The 19609-nt window shown below is 41.2% G+C and overlaps 1 protein-coding gene across 1 annotated transcript in view; it reads right to left on the bottom strand.

The window, feature by feature from the left end:
• Positions 1–19609, bottom strand: part of GFRAL (GDNF family receptor alpha like) — a 70817-nt gene that overhangs the window by 38770 nt on the left and 12438 nt on the right. The window contains exons 4-6 of the mRNA XM_075863681.1: positions 9314–9727; positions 4894–4950; positions 3645–3975 (exon numbers count right to left, since the gene is read on the bottom strand). Coding sequence (XP_075719796.1) covers positions 3645–3975; positions 4894–4950; positions 9314–9727 — 802 coding nt within the window. The remainder of the gene's footprint in view (positions 1–3644; positions 3976–4893; positions 4951–9313; positions 9728–19609) is intronic.

Genomic DNA, 19609 nt, shown 5'->3' with positions numbered 1-19609 from the left:
CACTTTTTACAGAATTTGTCCAAACTTGGGCCAAAAAAATGTAAATTGCATTTTTTTTACAAAAGTGGCACTTTTCTTAAGCCATTTCGAAACACCATATGACATACTTGTAAAAGTGACACCTTTCCACATTCTGCTACTTCTCCCATGTACGGCGATACAAATATGTGTGTCTAATCTATTATATGGACCCGTTATAGGGCATATCATAGAAGGAGTCCATTTTGGCTTTTGGAGGCCTTTATACGCCAGAGCTGATTTTAGGGAACCACGCTATATTTGCTATGGTACTGCAGGTCATTTTGATAAGTATAAATGTCCTGCTAATATTCATCTAGGGGTATAGTGAGTATTTTTAATAGGTCGAAATAAATAAAAAATAGTTTTTTCCAGAAAATACAGTATTGCTGCATTTTTACAGTGAAACATTATCCAATAAGCAACCCTCCCTTTTGGTTCTCCCTACAAAAACAGTGTGAAAGTAAATGAGTTAATAATGTGGGTAATATCACGGTCTTTGCCTTCATAGGTTTTAAAGGCAGATGTGTAGCCTGTACCGCTCTCACAGAGCTTGTAGATTTTAACCCCATATTTTGCTCTCTTTGAGGGGATGTACTGGCGGAATGAGAGCCTGCCTTTGTAACTCATCAGCAATTTATCCACCGCTAGGTTTTTTACTCCTCCAGTTTTTATCAGGAGCCTTATTTTATACAGGCGGTCACGGCCTGGATAACTACGGGGGGCCTAGTGATTGTCGTTAAAATGAAGGAAGCGCATTAGCACCTCATATCTGCTTCTGGTCATAACGGATGGAAAAGCAGGTGTGGCATGTGTAGGGCTTGTTGCCCAATATGACCGGATTGAGAGCTTTTTCACTAACCCCATGTTGAGGATGAGCCCCAAAAATGTTTAAGTTCGCCAGTATTTGTGGGGTGCCACTCCTTTGCATAGGAGGACGTTGGCTTTTCAGCAAAGAATTGGCGAGCATACAGATTGGTTTAGGTTAACAACCAGCTCCAATAGGTCATCTGTAAGGAATATTTTAAAAAAATCGAGGACTGTAAAATTTTCCACATTAATATTTATCCCTGGTGTGGCAATAAATTCTGAGATATTAGGGGAAATTTTCCCTCCGCAGCATGCACTGTCTGGCGGAGAAGAAGCAAAATTTCACTGCGGATTTCAGCCTTTGCAATGCAAAAACTAAAATCTGTGGCAAGTCCGCTGTGTTTTCTGCAACATCTGAATTACCTGTCAAATATGCAAAGGTTGGTGCAGATTCGTTGCGTAATTGCCCCAAATCTGCACCAACATTTGCAGCGGAAAAACTCTGCCATGTGTGAACGTGCCCTAAGGATAACCTTAGCCTAGGTATACAATTGAAGTTTATATAAAGTTTATATATTAGATTTTTTTGTAATTTTGTGTCTTTGGTGTCGCAGTAAAATTCTCTCTCTGTCTCTTCTCATACAGGGTAACACGTGTGAGGAGAGACAGAGATACAGGTAGGAGAAACATGTCGTTTTTAATTTTGTGATCACTGTGAATGGTACTCACAGTGATCACATGAACGGCGACCACTGCTAGTGGTCCCCGATGGTTGCCCTGAAGCCTGAGGCTGTTACTAACAGCACGGTCTTCAGAAGATCCCCGAGAAAACCGCTCCGATGCGGCCCCCTCCCTCGCAAACCACTCAGATGCGGCCGGCACTCACTATTGAGTGCCGCATCTGAGGGGTTAAATACAATCGGAGACTACTGCTAGTTGTCTCCTATCGTTGCCCTGAAGCCCGAGGCTGTTACCAGCAGCCCGGACTTCAGGAGATCCACCCAAAACCGCTCTGATGCGGCCCCTTCCCTCCCAAACCACTCAGATGCAGCACTTGCTATTCAGCACCGCATCTGAGGGGTTAAAAATGATCGGAGACTACTGCTAGTGGTCGCCGATCATTGCCCTGAGGCCCGAGGCTGTTACTAACAGCCAGGTCTTCAAGAGATCCTGGCACGATGGCAGAAAAGTTCTTCTGAAGTGCCGAGCCGACACTTAAGAAGAACTGCCCTAAACGACCGACGTAAAAACACTCTACGCCGGTCGTTAAGAGGTTAAAGCAACCAATATGTTTTTATAATTCCATCATCATGACAGAGTGATATCAGCTGCGTTGTCTTCGTTAACACTTTCTCCTGAGCTCACGAGAAGATTACTGAAATGATGTTAGCAGGTCATTTTGTGACAGGGCTGAAATGCAGTGGAAATTAGTTTTTTGTGATTATGTTGATTCTCATGGCAAGGAAAGACTTTACAATTAATTGAAATTCATCTTATCAACCTTCATAATAATCTAAAGGAGAGAAAAATAAAAATAAAAAATAAAAAAAAAATATGATCTTTTCGGGGGCGCTGCTACGTGGCAAGGTTGGTAGGAATGAAGTCCAGAGAGGATAAATAAGATATGTTTATTTCATTGAGTGGCTACGCGTTTCAACGCCGAACAAGCGTCTTCCTCAGGCCATGTGCACACCATGTTCACAGCACTTTTTATAACATAGTGGGTTCAAATTAGCACGAGTGAAAATTACATTTATTTCATTGTACCTTTATTACTAAAATACCTCTGTCTTACTTAAGAATGTATTTATTTACGAATGTATTTATTTGTATAATGTTTTATCTTTGCTTTCACCGCCCTCCTGGGGTGTTTTAAAAAACCGGGTGTGACGTCACGATCGCACCTTGACCCCGGCAGATTTGGTGGTTTTTTCACTCGTGCTAATTTGAACCCACTATGTTATAAAAAGTGCTGTGAACATGGTGTGCACATGGCCTGAGGAAGACGCTTGTTCGGCGTTGAAACGCGTAGCCACTCAATGAAATAAACATATCTTATTTATCCTCTCTGGACTTCATTCCTACCAACCTTGCCACGTAGCAGCGCCCCCGAAAAGATCCAATTTTTTTTTTTCTCTCCTTTATTCTCTTCAACAAAGCGGTCCCCTCGGGGTACTGACTCGGATCTGGCAGCAGCACTGTGGTTCTGTTTATACACCTCAAAAACATCTTATCTAGGTGAGCATGATACATGCCCCCTTGTCCTACCCCATTACTCACTGATCTGCACAAGGTGGTGCCGTGTGTTTTTTTTCTCTTTCTCTTCATAATAATCTAGAGTTAATTCAAAGTGCCACTATAAAAACTGAAGCAGCAAACTTTGTGTAAACAAAAATTTGTGTCAGTCTCAAAACATTTGGCCAGGACTGTATAATAATATGCACAGATTAGGAACAAGGGATGAAGTTTAAATGTGGATTAAGGAATTTATTTGGGATTAGAACATAAAAACATTTGAGCAGGGCTCTCTTCTCATGTATTGTGTTTCTGTATATATTTTGCTATTGTCTGTATTTTAAACCCTCTATCATGAAATGTATAGTTATAAATAAATGATAATTACAACAACAACAACAACAACAACAACAACAATAATGATAATAAAGATAATACATTTTAGCATTGTATATTAATTTAAAACATATTGGTAGCCCTTCTTTCATTGTTGATAAATGAGCTATATATTTCCAATATTACATTTTACTATTTAAATAAGATTTTACTTATGTGGTTAACAGTACAATAACATTACTAACCTGCATAATTCGTTGTCGAGACAACTTGAGACCACATGAAGGCAAGATATGGGGACATCAGAATGACCTGTGCATGATTTGCTATGAAGAACATCTCCAGCAAGATGACAAGTTTCATGAGATTGATCACAATCACAAAAAGCCATAATTTGAGAAATATTGAAAGGCATAGTTTCATAAAATGCTCGTATTGTTCTCTTGCAGTCTTTCACATTACATGCAGTTCCATTGACTGGACAAGCCTTCATAAGGGCAGCCAAGTGTCTATTGCACACTGAATCTCCAACACAGAGTGTGGCAACATCTAAGCAAGACTTGGGACCTCTATATTCTAAAGGGAAAATTAAGCAGTATATTAGTAATTGAAACTTCATAATGATGAACTTAGAGAAAATCTTGAGCTGATTTACAGAAAGCATAAGTTAAAAAAGAAAAAACTGCTGTGTACAATTGTGAACAAAAATATATTTGATTGGTTGTAAGAGTTTCTCCCAATGTATACATTATTAAATAGGCACTGCACTTTAAACAAACTTTGAATAAATCAATAGTATAAGCAAATATAAGAAACTTTGTAATACACCTTAATAGAGAAAAATGCCTCTTTCTCCACTTCTCAGGCTCATTTCTCCCCATCTCCCTCCTAACTGTTCACTCACTCTGAATATCTACTTTCTCCGTCTTGTCTTTGACAAGTAGAACTCTCAGCTCAAAGAAGGATCAGGTTACATGCTGCCCATAGAAGTCTATGGAGAGGGAAGGGGAAGCAGAAGAAGAGAGCAAGAGCAGAGACTGAGAGGAGACACAGGTTGCTGGTAAGAGTTATATGTTACCCCAGTAATAGGCTCTAGTGTCGTATTTATTAAATGGTCATTTACAATGTTTTACTAAAGCAGCTAATCACTAAGAAGAAAAGCTATTATAAGTTAAGTGGCAATAGGGCTGTAAGATTTTTATAAAATGTCCTAATTAAAATAATAATCTTAAAAAAAAATTGATTCCTCAAATACACAAAAAAAATCTAAATTAATTTAGTGGAATATTGGCAAGAAATGTTAAGTTAATTAAGTTTATTATAGCCCATAAAATAGTAACATATATTCTTTCTATACTAGCTTTACCAGGGGTAGGTGCTTTCTAAGCTTTCTAAGCTTGATGTTTTGTATATCATATATGTACACTATTGTCTTTAGTTACATTTCGTGTTTCATGATTATATAAAAATATGTATTTTTATAATATACATTACCCATATTCTTCAATGAACTGGTATCCCAATCTAAATTAATTGTCCCTTGAAAAGAATCTGAAAAAAAGGAAAGTAAGCTATCTATAGTGATTCATTTTAGACCATGACATGGTGTACATTTGCGATTTAGGTTGTTGCTAAATAATACATTTAAATTCCTTTTGTAAATTATAGCTACTTTTAAAGAAACACAAATCAGCATTATAATCAGCTACTATTATGCTGAAAACCTTGTTTTTTCTGAAAATGCACAACCAAGGGAATGCATACCATAGAGGCAGCCCATCTACAGGTGTGCAGCATTCCCCACTCCAAACTAACTGCATTGTTAGCAAACAGGAAAAAAAAGTATAAATAAAAGACATTTCTAAGGAGTTCCATCAAAGCACATTGAAAATCATAACTATATGTCCAAATTGGGAACACATGGAACAGTGGCAAATTTTCTCAGATATAAATTACAGCCAGAGAACTGCAGGTCTATTTATCTTCAGCTAAGGTAAGCTAAAGACCAGTTATAAGCTTCTGATGCCATTGACACATGTCAAAAGTCCATCAAGTCTACCGCTTAACAGATATAACACTACACAGTAAGAACATCATGCCAACAGGGAAACATGGTGATCGTGTAAGCTTTGTTGCCTCAGGACCTGGATAACTTGCCATTCTGGATAGCGGCCTACCACATGCACTATCATCATGGTCTGCAATGACGGATTCCAGGACTGAACTAGCCTGGAGAACTTCCCTGTGAATTGATGGGGTTATCTTCTCCTTCTCTGTACTACATATGGTAACATGGATTGTGAGCACCTTAACCCACATGATACATTGGTTTTATTTGCTGTTGTACATATTGATAATCTTGAACCAGTAGGACTTTTTATATCCAGCTCTGTTGCATTATGTTTTACAAGTATTGATCTTGTTTTTTGACTATTTATTTTTGACTGCTTGTTTGTTCCCTGATGAATCTGCCAATTTTCAGGGGAAACGTGTTGGAACGCAGCTTATTATGTCTATCATTTTAAGTCAATCAGAGCCACCTCTCTAGACATACTGTTTTCTTTTTCATCATTCACAACCTCCGTCTGGTGGTTGTGGTATGTTTTTGTATGAGTATTTCTTTTTGCTGTGTATCATTTATTTTTTTCTTCATTTGTGCCTACCCATTGTTGTGCACAGTTTGAAGTTCTTGCACATTTTTGCTTTCTCCATTTGTGCATTTGCCTTGTTTTAGGTCCCACCTCTGTACTTGATATCCACTGCTACATTGGCTAGGCCAATAATAGGGTATCTAGGGTACAGGTTGGAGGTTGGAGTCGTCTCTTGAGAAGGGGCATTAATCCAACTAGGAAGGGTGACCCAATAGGTTTTACCAGGGGGGGCAAATTTGTTGTTTTTCTTGTTCTCTTAACTCAATGAACAAAAAAAAATCCCTCACCCTTACTAATTTTTGCATCATTATTTTGAGGGTTATTTATTTTCCCTTATTTATTCCAATATATTAATTAAAGGTTACGTTTTACTGTGTAATATTTTTGATCAGCTTATTTTATTCTGTGATTTTCATTCTGGATAATGCAACATGCCAATAATCCAAGATATAAAAAGCAAATCTACATCGAAATAGTCTAGAAAGAGAATGAATTGGTCAAGTCAAGGTCTTCATCTTAACCCAACAGATTTTCACAAACCATTTAGTGTGACAAATATGGGAAAGTAAGGAATATTTAGAAAGAGTTAAGTAACCTTTCACAACACTGTTGTAACGTCCGTGGTCGCTGACCACGAACTCCTTCCATCCTGTCGATGCCCTTCTCTCCAGAGATGTCTGCACATGCGGCCGTCCTGTTCCACAGTGACCACCAGGATGCGCTCGCGAGCATAGTCCAGACAAGGAGCCAGGTCGCACACAGGTGTGAGATTGACCTGATTACTCCCAGAGCACCCTGGACTATAAGAAGGGCCCTGCCCCTTCCTACCTTGCCTGAGCCTTGTTGTCATTATCCTGGTATGTCTATGCAATGGTCCCCCAAGTGTTTTCCAGTTCCCCGTTCCTGCTACCTGTAACCTGTATCCCGTGCTAGTCTGGTCAAGTGCCGTGTTGAGCTGAAGTCGTGCTGTGCTGTGTTCCACGCCTGTCCTGCTACACCACGCCTGGCACCTGCCTGCTGCCTAGTCCCAGCCGATCCTGTCTTGCTACTATCTGAGCTACCACAGGTGCACTATACGAACTATAGACTGTGACCTGTGTCCTGTTGGCCAGCTGCCATACCATCAAGGCGGTATGGCCCAGTGGGTACACTTACCCCTTGTGATAACTGTAGATTATGTCAATCAGACATTTATTGCCAATGCCATCATATGTATTATTTGTTTTGTACAATCTGCTAGGAATTTAATTATTTTTATAGATTCAACGCAACTACATTTTGACCTCTCAAAAAGACCACCTCTATAAGAAGACCTCATTTGCTCTAGACCTAATTATTTTTTAGGAGATTTTTAACTGCCTTATTTCCTGTGTTTAATGATCTGATTCCTGTGGTACCCAAATAGATATCCAATTAAATAATACCATTTCACTTAAAGCTCAACCCTTTCCCACAACTTTATTTAGGGTTGTGGTACTCTGCTAGCCCTTGGAAATAGGTGCCGCTAGTTGGTCCAGTGCTTGATTCTGTGGATTACAGCTAACTGGGGGTGGAATCAGACCCTAAGTGTGGGCTTTGGGCAATGTCAAAAGCTTCTTTAATGTACCATGAAGGGTATACAGAAGATGGGAACCACAGTGTGCTCAGGCAGTCCAGAAGTAATCATGAGATATCAGACAGATGCAGAATCAGTCGGGAGGGTATATCGTAGATAGATAACCGTTGTAGGTAACATTAAAGTAGCACAGCTGGGTGTGCGGAACAGAAACAGTTCAGGAGAGTAATCAGACAAGTCAATGTTCAGTAACGAAGATATAGCAAAGTTGAGTACAGTGGTGTGTAATTCAGACGGGTAACAAATACCTGGCATTGAGAACAGTGCATTGCCATTTTAAGTACGGTGCCTTTACGCATGCACTGCGTGGAAATCCTGTCAGCTCAATCCTACCATATACATCATAATTTTCAATGCAATTTTAAGTAGTCATCACAAAAAAAGTTTACTCTAACTTAACTCGTTAATGTGTTTCTAAAGAAATAGGCTAACCCTTTAGAGAAGCTCCAAGTATATTTCTTAACAATTATAGTTAAATACAAAAAATGCAAAAGCGGCAAAGTAGCTGCTGTATGCACCATCTATGGCACTACATCTTTTCACAGCAGGAGCTGTCATGTTTTTCCCCTATGCTTTATCCACATGGAGCTTTACAATGTATGTTAATCAATATGGTTATAACATAGCTGACCACATTTAACTGAATTTGACTAGAACTTATTCATGATCTTGTGGTCAGGGCAATCAACAGTGGTGTATTCTCTAAAATTCAGATGATAGTATGTTAACTTGTATGTCAAACCTGTTAGACTCTGTTCACATATGTGTCATGCCTTTCATTTATAAATGAAGCCATGACGCAATGCTGGATCCGTTGCACGACGGATACCACCGGTGCCCGAATTACCCAGTTGACTTAAGTTGGGTTCTATCTGGTTCCACCAAGGTGCCTGTCATTTTGATGTGAAAAATAGCACTGCATGCAGTAAATTTGAGGGAATCTGTAACAGAACATTTAACACAGATGTTAAGATACTGTAGCCTTAAAAGGGGTTTCCAGCCACTAAAAATTGATGGCCTGTCCTTAGGGACCCCTTAGGGACATTCGGGACCCCTGCTGATCTGTTTTTTTCGAAGAGGCTGCAGTGCTAATACGAGCACTGCTTCCCCTTCATTTATTTTTGCCCACTGTAAATAGTCGACACGCATTTAGTGGCGATTCACAGGTGTTGCACCCTTTTCATTCATTCACTTTAATTCAATGGGAGAAAAGGCTGAAATACCTGTGAATCGCCGCTAGATGCGTGTCGACGATTCACAGTGAGCAAGAAGAAATGAAGGGGAAGCAGCTCTCATATGAGCGCTGTGGCCCCTTCAAAATAGCTGATCAGTGGGGGTCCCGGGAGCCAGATGGCAACCCATCAGCTATTGATGGCCTATCCTGAGGATAAGACATCAATTTTTAGTAGTTGGAAAACTCCCTTAAGAGCACACTCTTTTTTAGTCCTGTTAAGGCTATTTGATATACACATGGCTGCCCCTGTTTTTTGTGTCTCCATTAACAAATCATATCCCTTCATAATACTTTTTAAGCTTGCAATGCTCTATAAATTTACAGAAATACAGCTAAAATTCTGAAGTCTTTAATTTATTATATTCAGTATATTTACCTGTGTATGCAAAAATACCATGTTATCGTTTTACTTACATGGATCCAGGGCAGAAAAATCATTTTTGTCTTCTGAATATGTGGAAAGTTGTCTTTCTTTTGCATGTTGTAAACAGGTATTATTATAAATGCTATTCCAAACTTTTATACATTTTCTTTTTGTTGAGTTGGGGCATAAACAGTTTCCCATAAGAGTCTTTTTCAGTTCACTCCAAGCTGTGAAGCAACTTTGTAATGCATCATTAAGAATGCATTCATGTGGGTGAATGCAATGAATTTGAAAGTTTTCATATAAAAACAGACAATTAGGGTCATCTTTGCATACTTGTTTTGCTACGAAGCAGTCATTTGCTTTTCCTGATGACGTACTGACAGATATTTTGGGATTTTGCATGAATCCTTTTTGAATAATGGAATGTTCTCGCTTAATGGGTCCTGCCGGAATGGTAGCTTCTGCATGCAAAAGAGAGGAATAATATTAAATTCATAGCACAATATTTCATACCATTTAAAAATAGCTAAATACTGTTTAGCTGCCCCCCACAGCTCAGAGAGCAAGTAATCAACAGTGCAGCTTTTCTTTTGGAGCTACATTTAAGTATATGTTATGAATTTAAATTAAATACCTTTTTCCTAAGGGAATGATATCAAAAATACTCTCTTTCATTTTGGGAACCATCCAGTCAGTTTATTATGAGTTTCAGTGATTTAGCAGGACACAAGAAATGCGACATTTGTCTATGAGATATCAGCGTTGTCTCAATCTTCGAGCTGTTAAACAACTACCATTTGGATTAATATTTTCATTCATGGTATCCAAGGATTCTTAGAGTTACAAGAAAAAGTTAGTAAAGCCTTTGGAATTACCTGGATTTCTGCATTGATTACTAATAAAATGAGGTCTGGTTGTCTTCAGAGTCACAACTAGAAACAAACACAATCTAACGTATCTAATAATGCACAAATAGTTGTACTGTTCATGTGTATTGTTGAGCATATTGCGTAAACATCTACAGTGCAGGGAGAAAAAGTAAATGATCACTTCTCCAGAAGCCACTTGGCAAAACGTGTTTGAATTCAGGAGATGTGATTGCAAGTGTCGGTTTTACAGATATTTTGCCCAATACATAAAGGAATACAAAGCCTGGTTACTGATAAATCTGTTCTTTTGAAGACAGATTAGTTAGTGCAAACATGCCTTGAGACAAACAACTTTTAGAAGACCTCAGAAGATATGTTATAGGAATGAATGAAGCTGGAAAAGGCTACATAGCTTGGTGTACATTAATCCACAGTAGACAAATTGTCTACAAATGGGGGAAATTGTTGGTACTCTCCCTCGGAGTGGGTGTCCTGTTAAGATCACTCCAAGAGCACAACGGGCAATTCTGATAGAGGAGAGAAAGGGTAACAGTAAAAGACCTAGAGTAGACTCTACAAACTGCAAAAACCTCTGTTCATGTGTCCACTATTAGGGACACCACATAAGAAGTTGCTGCTGTTCAAAAAAAAATTGCAGTCTGTTTCCAGTTTGCTCAAGACCACCTGGATGTTCCACAATGCTTCTGGGAAAATGTTCTATGGACAGATGTGACAAAAGTTAGGCCTCAAGCACACGACCGTAGCGGGACATGCACATGGTCGCCGCCATTGTTTTCAATGAGCCCGGACCGCAGAACAGGGCCGTAATAAGACATGCCCGTTCTTTCTGCGGTCCGGGCTCCCAGGCCGTGCAAGGACCGCAAAAACTACGGTCGTGTTCATGGCCCCATAGAAAAGAATGGGGCCGCAATTCTCCCGTGGATTTTCGGGGGAATTGCGGCCGCAAAAACACGTTCGTGTGCATGGGGCCTTAGACTTTTTAGCACCAATGTACAACGCCATGTTTATAAGTAAAGGAAACCGCTGCACACTAACACCAAAACCTCATTCCAACTGTGAAGCATATTGAGGGAGCATCATGATTTGGGGCTGATTTGCCTCACAGGAGAATGTAAGGGCAGCAGTACATGACCTCAAACTGAAGGGACTTTGGGTGATGCAACAAGACAAAGATCCAAAGCACAGAAGTAAATCACCTAAAGAATGGTTAAAAGAGAAGAAGATTTGTGTTTTAAGATGGCCAAGTCAGAGTTCTCACCTTAACCCTATCGAGATACTGTGGCATGATCTGAAGATCTGATATATATGTGCACGCAAGGCATCCCAGAAATATTGATGAACTGAAACACATTTGCAAGGAGGAATAGTACAAAATTATTTCTAAATGTTGTGCAAATATTTTTGAAGCAAAAGGAAATGTTTGATGGAGATAATTGCTGGTAAAGGAGAATCGAAAAGTTATTAGGATTCACATACTTTTTCTCCTTGAACTGTGGATGTTTAATCAATATGCTCAATAAAAGACACAATATGTACAACTGTTTGAGTGTTATTAGTTTAGTTAGATTGTGTCTATCTATGATTTGACTTAGATAACAATTAGACTACATTTTACAAGGAAATAATGCAGAATTTCAGGTAATTCCAAAGGGTTCACTTCGTTTTTCTTGCCACTGTATATAATTACGAAAATCTATCAGCAGATCATTGCCTACCAAATGGGCTGCAGTATTTAGTAGGCAATCTAAAACCCTTTCCACACATACCTATATAAGAATGGTCCACCCGAGTGGCACTTGCAGCTGAATTGCATTTAAAGAAAAATGTGATTTTCACAAAAACTATTTTGAATTGCAGCATAAAATATGTATGTGTGGAAAGAGGTTTTGATTGCCTACCAAACACTGGGGCCAGTTTGGAAGGTAATGTTCTTCTGACAGATTCCCTTTAATATAGCCATAGAAGTCCTTATATTTTTGTTGATCCAACTCATAATGAGCCATTGGAGGTATAATAAACATATATATATATCTATATTGACAAAACAGCTCCAACGAATTGCAATTTATTGCAACAGAATATAAGGAAAAGTTATCATTTGTTGCTAGTTATGCAACACCAATTGACAGAGAATATTCCATTATAAGGACTAATATTACTCTACCTAGAAGCCAAGTCAAGTACACGTGGATATACAGTGAATATAATCTATCTCTTACTGGTAAAATTAACCTAGCCTAAAAATTCTAGACTGTTCATGTCTTTGACAGTGAGCAAACTTACAAAATCAGCAAGGGATCAAATACTTATTTCCTTCACTGTATATGATTCTTGGTTATGTATGATAAATTGTGGTTTTGCAGCTATGTTTAGGAAAACCTGTGTTTTTATTGTGTTATTGTATAAATAGTATCAAAACTGTGATGTGTAGAATATATAGGGATATTATATGTGTGTAGTGTACATAGTGGTATTATATGTGTATACAGTATATAGCGGTATTATATGTGAGTACAGTATATTTACGGTAGCATTATTAAATGTGAGTAAAGTATATAGCAGTATTATGTGTGTATGGTATACAGTGATATTATTGGTGTGTACAGTATATAGCAGTATTACATGTGAGTACAGTATATAGGTGTATTTTATGAGGAAAACAAAAGTCTATGGAGAAGCACTGTAGCAAAAAAAAAAAAATGCGGTGACTGCAGGACTTCTAAGGAGCAACCTCTCCATGTGGATCACAAAAGTCAAACAGTGAGGAAGCAGCACTGCAAAAGGAAGTCGATTTATTCAGTAAATATTCACAGCAACGTTTCACCTTCTCAATGAAGGTGCTGTGAATGTTTGGTGAATAAATTAACTTTATTTTGGAGTGCTGCTTCCTCGCTGTTTGGTGTATTATACATATGTGTGTACAGCATAAAGCAGTATTATTTATATATACAACATTATATAAATACGTGTGTACAGTATGTATATATTTATTAATATATATATATCTTTTTTTTTTATACATATACTGTGTATATATATATATATATATATATATATATATATATATATATATACAGGTGCGTAGCTAGGGGGGGCAGGCAGGGCATGTGCCCTGTGCGCAACTTAGAGGGGGCGCCAGCGCCACCTCCTCCTGCACTATAATTGTACCTGTGTCTATAGGACACAGGTACAATTAGAAGCAATGAATGACCGGGCACGTTCCGTGTCTGGCTATTCAGCGCTTCTGTACCAGTGAAGCGACTGGTACCTTTTGTACCAGTGAAGCTTCCGTCGATGACAGGCGCTGATTGACAGGGAAAGTCATCCTGCCCAGCCAATCAGCGCCTTTCATAGACGCTTCGTTCAACCCCCAGGAGACCGGCGCAGAAGAGCGGCCGGCGTGGGAACGGGATTAAGGTGAGTTTGAATAGTTTTTTGTTTTTTTTAACTGTAATAAAAAAGTGTGTGGCTGTATCTACAGTGGGGGCTTTTTCTACAAGGGGAACTTTATCTACGGAGGGGGGACTTTGTCTACATGGGGGGGCCTTTATCTACGAGGAGGACTTTATCTATGGGGGGACTTTATCTATGGGGGGGCTTTATTTACATGTGGGGGCTTTATCTACGGGGGGGGGGTGTCTATCTACAGGGGGGGCTATATACTGGGGTGGGCTATCTATGGAGCACCATATACAGGGGTGGGCTATAGCTACAGGGGGCTATATACAGGGGTGGGAGATCTATGGAGCACTATATACAGGGGTGGGCTATATCAACAGGGGGGGCTATATAGTATATAGCCCCCCTGTAGATATAGCCCACCCCTGTATATAGTGCTACATAGATCAGCCACCCCTGTATATAGCCCCCCTGTAGATATAGCCCACCCCTGTATATAGTCCCCCTGTAGATATAGTCCAACCCTGTATATAGTATCCCTCAAATAGCTCCCCCTATTGTGCTCCACAGAAAGCCCACCCCTGTATATAGCCCCCCTGTACATATAGTCTACCCCTGTATATAGTGCTCCACAGATAGCCCACCCCTCTATATAGTATATACAGGGGTGGGCTATCTGTGAAACACTATATACAGGGGTGGACTATATGTGGAGCACTATATACAGGGGTGGGCTATATCTACAGGGGGGCTATATACAGGGGTGGGCTTTCTGTGGAGCACTATAGGGGAGCTATCTGTGGAGCACTATATACAGGGGTGGGCTATATCTACAGGGGGCTATATACAGGGTTGGGCTATATGTGGAGCACTATATACAGGGCTGGGCTATATCTACACGGGGCTATATACAGGGTTGGGCTATACATGGAGCACTATATACAGGGCTGGGCTATATCTACAGGGGGGCTATATACAGGGGTGGGCTATCTGTAGAGCACTATAGGGGGACTTATTTGTGGGACACTATACAGGGGTGGGCTCTATGGTGGCACTATCTACAGGGTGCTCTATGGCAGACACTATCTACAGGGGGCACAGTGTGTGTGTGTGGGACACGGTGTATGGTGCTATTATAATTAGAGGTGCAGTGTATGGCGCTATTATATTTAGGGGCGTAGTATGTGGTATAATGATAACTTTATCTTTGTTTATAGGTGTCGAAATGTTGGAAAAGTGAGAAGCTGAAGACATCTGAGCGGAAAACTGCAGAAATGGTCTGTGACCGGGAGAAGTCATCATAGAGGTCTGGACCGGATGTAGAAAAAGAACTAGAATCTGAGACGTCACCGGTGAGTCACTTAATGTAAATGTTTATTCTGCCTCTAATCAGTAATGTAGTCACTGTATGATCTGCAGCGAGATGATGGGTGGTATGATTATGATAGGATTTATTTTTGTGAAACAGCAACTCCCAGCATATCCTTAGCATTGTTCGGGCCATGCTGGGGGCTGTAGTTTTACGCCGTACAAATCTGTACAGCAGGGGTTGCACTAAATTGAGCTGTATTTGTGCTGGTGCTGTATATATGTACTGAGCTTGGTTCTGGGGCTGTATTTATGTACTGAGCACTATTCTGGTGTTGTGTAAAGAACTATATTGCTTGTAAAATGTACAAATGTTTTTATGCTCGCGTTACATAAAAAGAAATGTGAAAAAGAAATGACACATCATTGATTAGTAGAGAAAACAAACACGGCGAGGGGGAAGGAGATGTCGGGAAAGAGGTTGGGGGGGGTGCCAAACTGAATCTTTGCCCCGGCTGCTGGAGAATCTAGCTACTCCTCTGTATATATACATACAGTATATGGCAGTAAAAATACAGTATCTGGGATGATTGGAAGTCAGACCAGACAAGAGTTGTATAGCGGCCTTGTATGTGCGAGCTTTCCTCTTTTTGATCAAACCCATCATTAGTTTTGTGGCTTTATCACCATGCACATAGATGGAGTATTTTACTGACATGTACATTTAAACAGATTTCTCATTCAGTATGTCCTTATATTAATACCTAAACTGTGTTATTTGTCAGTGGTGTTGGGTTGCTAAGGATTGTTTATATAAATTTTCTAGTCTTTCAATTTCAGAGTAAATGGGTTTAATTTGTGTATCTCTCTTCTAGTTTCATTTATAAGAAAAGGAATCTTCCTTCACTGTCAACAAGAGACGCCATATGTTCAAAAGTGATATGTTTAGATAATGCTATAGATAAACCTCTAGAACCCTACTGAGGTGTATGTGCATAAAACAAATTATAATAATGTCTAGGGAGGTCAGGTGTTTTTGCCTGAAGAAAGTGGATTTCCTGGAGCAGGAGAACATCGCAAAATCTATTTTTGAGAAATTGAACTGTTTAACTACGTTCAACAGCTGAATTGAGATCATATTCATCTAAAGAATACTCCTAGTAAGGGTAAAAGGAAGCTTGAAGTGAGCTTCCTACAATGGATCCCGGGCTGAGGAGGTTAATATGAAACAGAAAGATACATCGTGTGAGAGAAGGAAGATGGATAGAAGAGTGAGTCTGTAACTACAAATATTTCGGTTGAAACCTGAATGGAAGGGGAGCGGGGAACAAAAAGAAAATACATAATAATAAAAAAATCATAAAGACGATCCAACAGACCGTTAATTAATGGAGTAATAGGAAAGTATCTTATAAATATAGTATACCTAAAATAAATCCACTTTGTAATTTACAAAGTGTTAAAATTTCGTTGATTTTTTTCCATGTACATTCTGTGTGAAGTTAATGCCACTAGGTGCCTCTCTTCATGTAGTCTGCTGTCCATTCCCTGTAGTCAAGCAAAATCTGTCTCTAATAAAAGAGCAGAGAAGACGGACTGAAGCAAGTGCCTGTGTTTCTTTACAACCTGCCCATAGATGTCTATGGGAAGGTGAGAGAGCAGCAGGAGGAAGCAGGATCAGAGAGAGAGAGAGAGAGAGAGAGAGAGAGAGACACAGACGCTGCACATAGTAGTTCATGGAAAGGGGAGGGGAAGAAGGGAGCATTTGCACAGACACAGACGTGCTGCCCATAGATGTCTATGATGTGAGGAGGGGGAAGCTGGAGGAGGGAGCAGGGAGGGAGACACTCACACAGATACACTGCCCATAGATGTCTATGGAGAGGGGAGGGGGAACAGGAGCACAAAGGAGACACAGGCTGCTGGTAAGTGTTATATCTCACCCAAGTGCTTGATTCTTAGCTAAACTTCTCATTATTCCTGTATACTCTCCTCCATGTTGCTGCAGCTTCTGTATATATGTGATATTTTGAGATTGGGGAGTATAATGTTCTATTCCCTATGTGTGATGTGTCTAGTAGACAGGATGGCAGTGAGGCCCCCTCCCATTATCTGGGGGAAAACTGAGAATAAGAGAGAGAGCCTGCAGAGGGGAAAAATGCTAAAAAATGCTATATACAAGTAAATGTGGCCAGAAATAGTGTTATTCCTCATGTACATACATATGACAGCTTATTCTGAAAAGTCACCTAAAAAGTTAAGTACGCTTTAACACTCAATTTAGGGTTTGAGCATTTGTTTTGAATAGATATATACTACTTCAGTTACCACTCTCTCACCAAAGCTAACTTAGGATGGTTGTAGCGTCCATGGCCACGGGCCGTCGGGTCTACTCACCTCCTGACGCCCGCAGGCATGGATCTGTGCGCGCTGGTCCCCATCTCTTTCCCAGGAGATGCCAGCACTCACTTTCGCTCCAAGCGACTGAGTCCCATAGGGTGCGCGCGCACGCTCGTGCCCACTCTTAAAGGGCCAGAGTGCGCACATGAAGAAAATCATCATCAACACACATGATTTCCTGGACTATAAGAAAGCCCCAGCCCTTCTGATCTTTGCCTGAGCGTTGTTAGTAATTCCCAAGTCTGTCTTGAAAATAGTCCCTTAGTGTTTCCCGTTCCAGTTGTTACCCTTGCCCTGTTACCTGTTCCTGTATCCCATGCTGTGTTCTTGTTCCTGTGCCTACTAGTTGGAGTCGTGTCTACTGCACCTGTGTCATCCGCAAGGTCCTGTGTCATCTGCCACGTCCAGAGGGATTTGCTATGTCTGGCGCAACCTGCGGAACCTGCTGTCATCCGCCACGTCTGGCGTTACCTGCTGCACCCATCTCCATCCGTGCCAGAGTTTTGGTCACTGTCTGGACTATCCAGGTACCCTTGCGGGACTTTGTATTGCTGGGGTTCCCTGTTGTTTGGCCAGCTGCCTCCCTGCTACGGTAGTGCGGCCAAGTGGGTCCACATACCCACACATCGTGACAGTACGCTCAGGCCATGGACCCCGCTGGCCAACCTGAGACCTTGACGACACAAGCCATGCTGGCCAAGATGCAAGACGTCCAGTCACGGCAAGACCAACTCCTCCTGTCGGTGAACGCCATTGCCCATCGGCTGGTTGCTCCAACCACAGTCATCACCACACCCATTCCCGCAGTTCCTACTGCTGCACTTCCTGTCTGTACCAGTGCCGATCCCCGGTGCTTCTTGCCGCTACCTCCATGCTATGACGGAGACCCGAGGACCTGCAGGGGATTTTTGAATCAGTGCCTGATCCACTTCAGACTACATGCCAGGTCTTTCTGTATGGATGACATCAGGATTGCCTTCATCATCTCTCTCAATATTGGCAAAGCCCTGGAATTGGCATATCCTCTGTGGGAACATCAGGGACCAGAGACCTGTGACTTGCAGTTCTTCTTACGGTCCTTCCGCTCGATCTTTGAGGAACTTAGGAGAGTTTCTTCGGCTGCTGCATCTCTGCTGATCCTACACTAGGGAGACCTCTCCGTGGGCAAGTATGCCATACAGTTCCGTATCCTGGCTGCTGAGTTAACCTGCAACAACGAGGCTTTGGTGGCCACATTCTGTCAGGGACTGTCTTCAGGGATTTAGGACGAGCTGGCCGCTCGCGATATGCCATCTACCCTGGACGATCTTATCCTACTTGCCTCATGAGGATCCGGGAGCGTTCCCAAGAGGTTCTCCGGGAGAGAGAACTTCCCAGGCTGGATTCTACTTTCCAGCAATCCTTACTATCCTCCTCAGTCGTCCCACCAGAAGATCCTATGCAGATGAGCCATGTCAAATTGTCTATCCAGGAGAAACAACGCAGACGCACTTCTGGACTTTGTCTGTATTGCGGCCTCGGAGGCCATATTGTGCGTCTGTGTCCCCAGAGACCTGAGAGACCCCATTGCCTAGAATTGGTTGGAGAGACAACCCTAGGTGGAACGGTACTTAATAAAGCATTCTGTCCCAAGCTAACTATTCCTGTGACCCTAGTATCCGGCGAGAGGATGCATCAAGTTTCTGCCTATCTTGACTCTGGTTCTGAGGCAAACTTCATCCAAAAGGAGCTAGTGGTTCATCATCAGTTGCCCACAGTTCCCCTGGAGACATCTTTGGCTGTGAATGGACTACCTCTGCCTGATCCCATCGTTTCTAAAACCAAGCCGTTGAAGCTCCAGGTTGGAGTCCTTCATTCTTAACTAATTTATTTCCTTGTTTTGCACAAAGCCATCAATCCGGATCTACTGGGCCTGCCTTGGCTTCGACTGCATGCCCCGGTCCTGGACTGGAATTCTGGATAGGTTCTCCAATGGGGCTCCAAGTGCCTTGGTCATTGTCTGTTGCAGATTCTTCCTGTCCAGCCTCCTCTGCCTCAGTCATTGGCGGGACTGCCCCCCCCCCAGTTCGCTCAGTTTGCAGATGTCTTCAGCAAAAGGGAGGCTGAGATGCTGCCTCTACATCGGACTTATGACTGCCCCGAGTCTCTATCCATGTTGGCCTATATCAAGGAGAATTTGAAGAGGGGTTTCATACGAAAGTCTTCCACCCCGGCCGGGGCTGGGTTCTTCTTGGTTAAGAAGATAGATGGATCCCTTTGACCCTGCATTGACTACCGTGGACTCAACCAGATCACGGTCAAGACCAACAAATACCCATTGCCACTTATATCTGAACTGTTTGACCG

This window comes from Rhinoderma darwinii, chromosome 4 (assembly GCF_050947455.1).
Source record: "Rhinoderma darwinii isolate aRhiDar2 chromosome 4, aRhiDar2.hap1, whole genome shotgun sequence".
In the NCBI taxonomy this organism is placed as follows: Eukaryota; Metazoa; Chordata; class Amphibia; order Anura; family Rhinodermatidae; genus Rhinoderma; species Rhinoderma darwinii.
The sequence above is the reverse complement of the archived record's forward strand: the minus strand, read 5'-3'. Positions and strand labels throughout refer to the sequence as shown.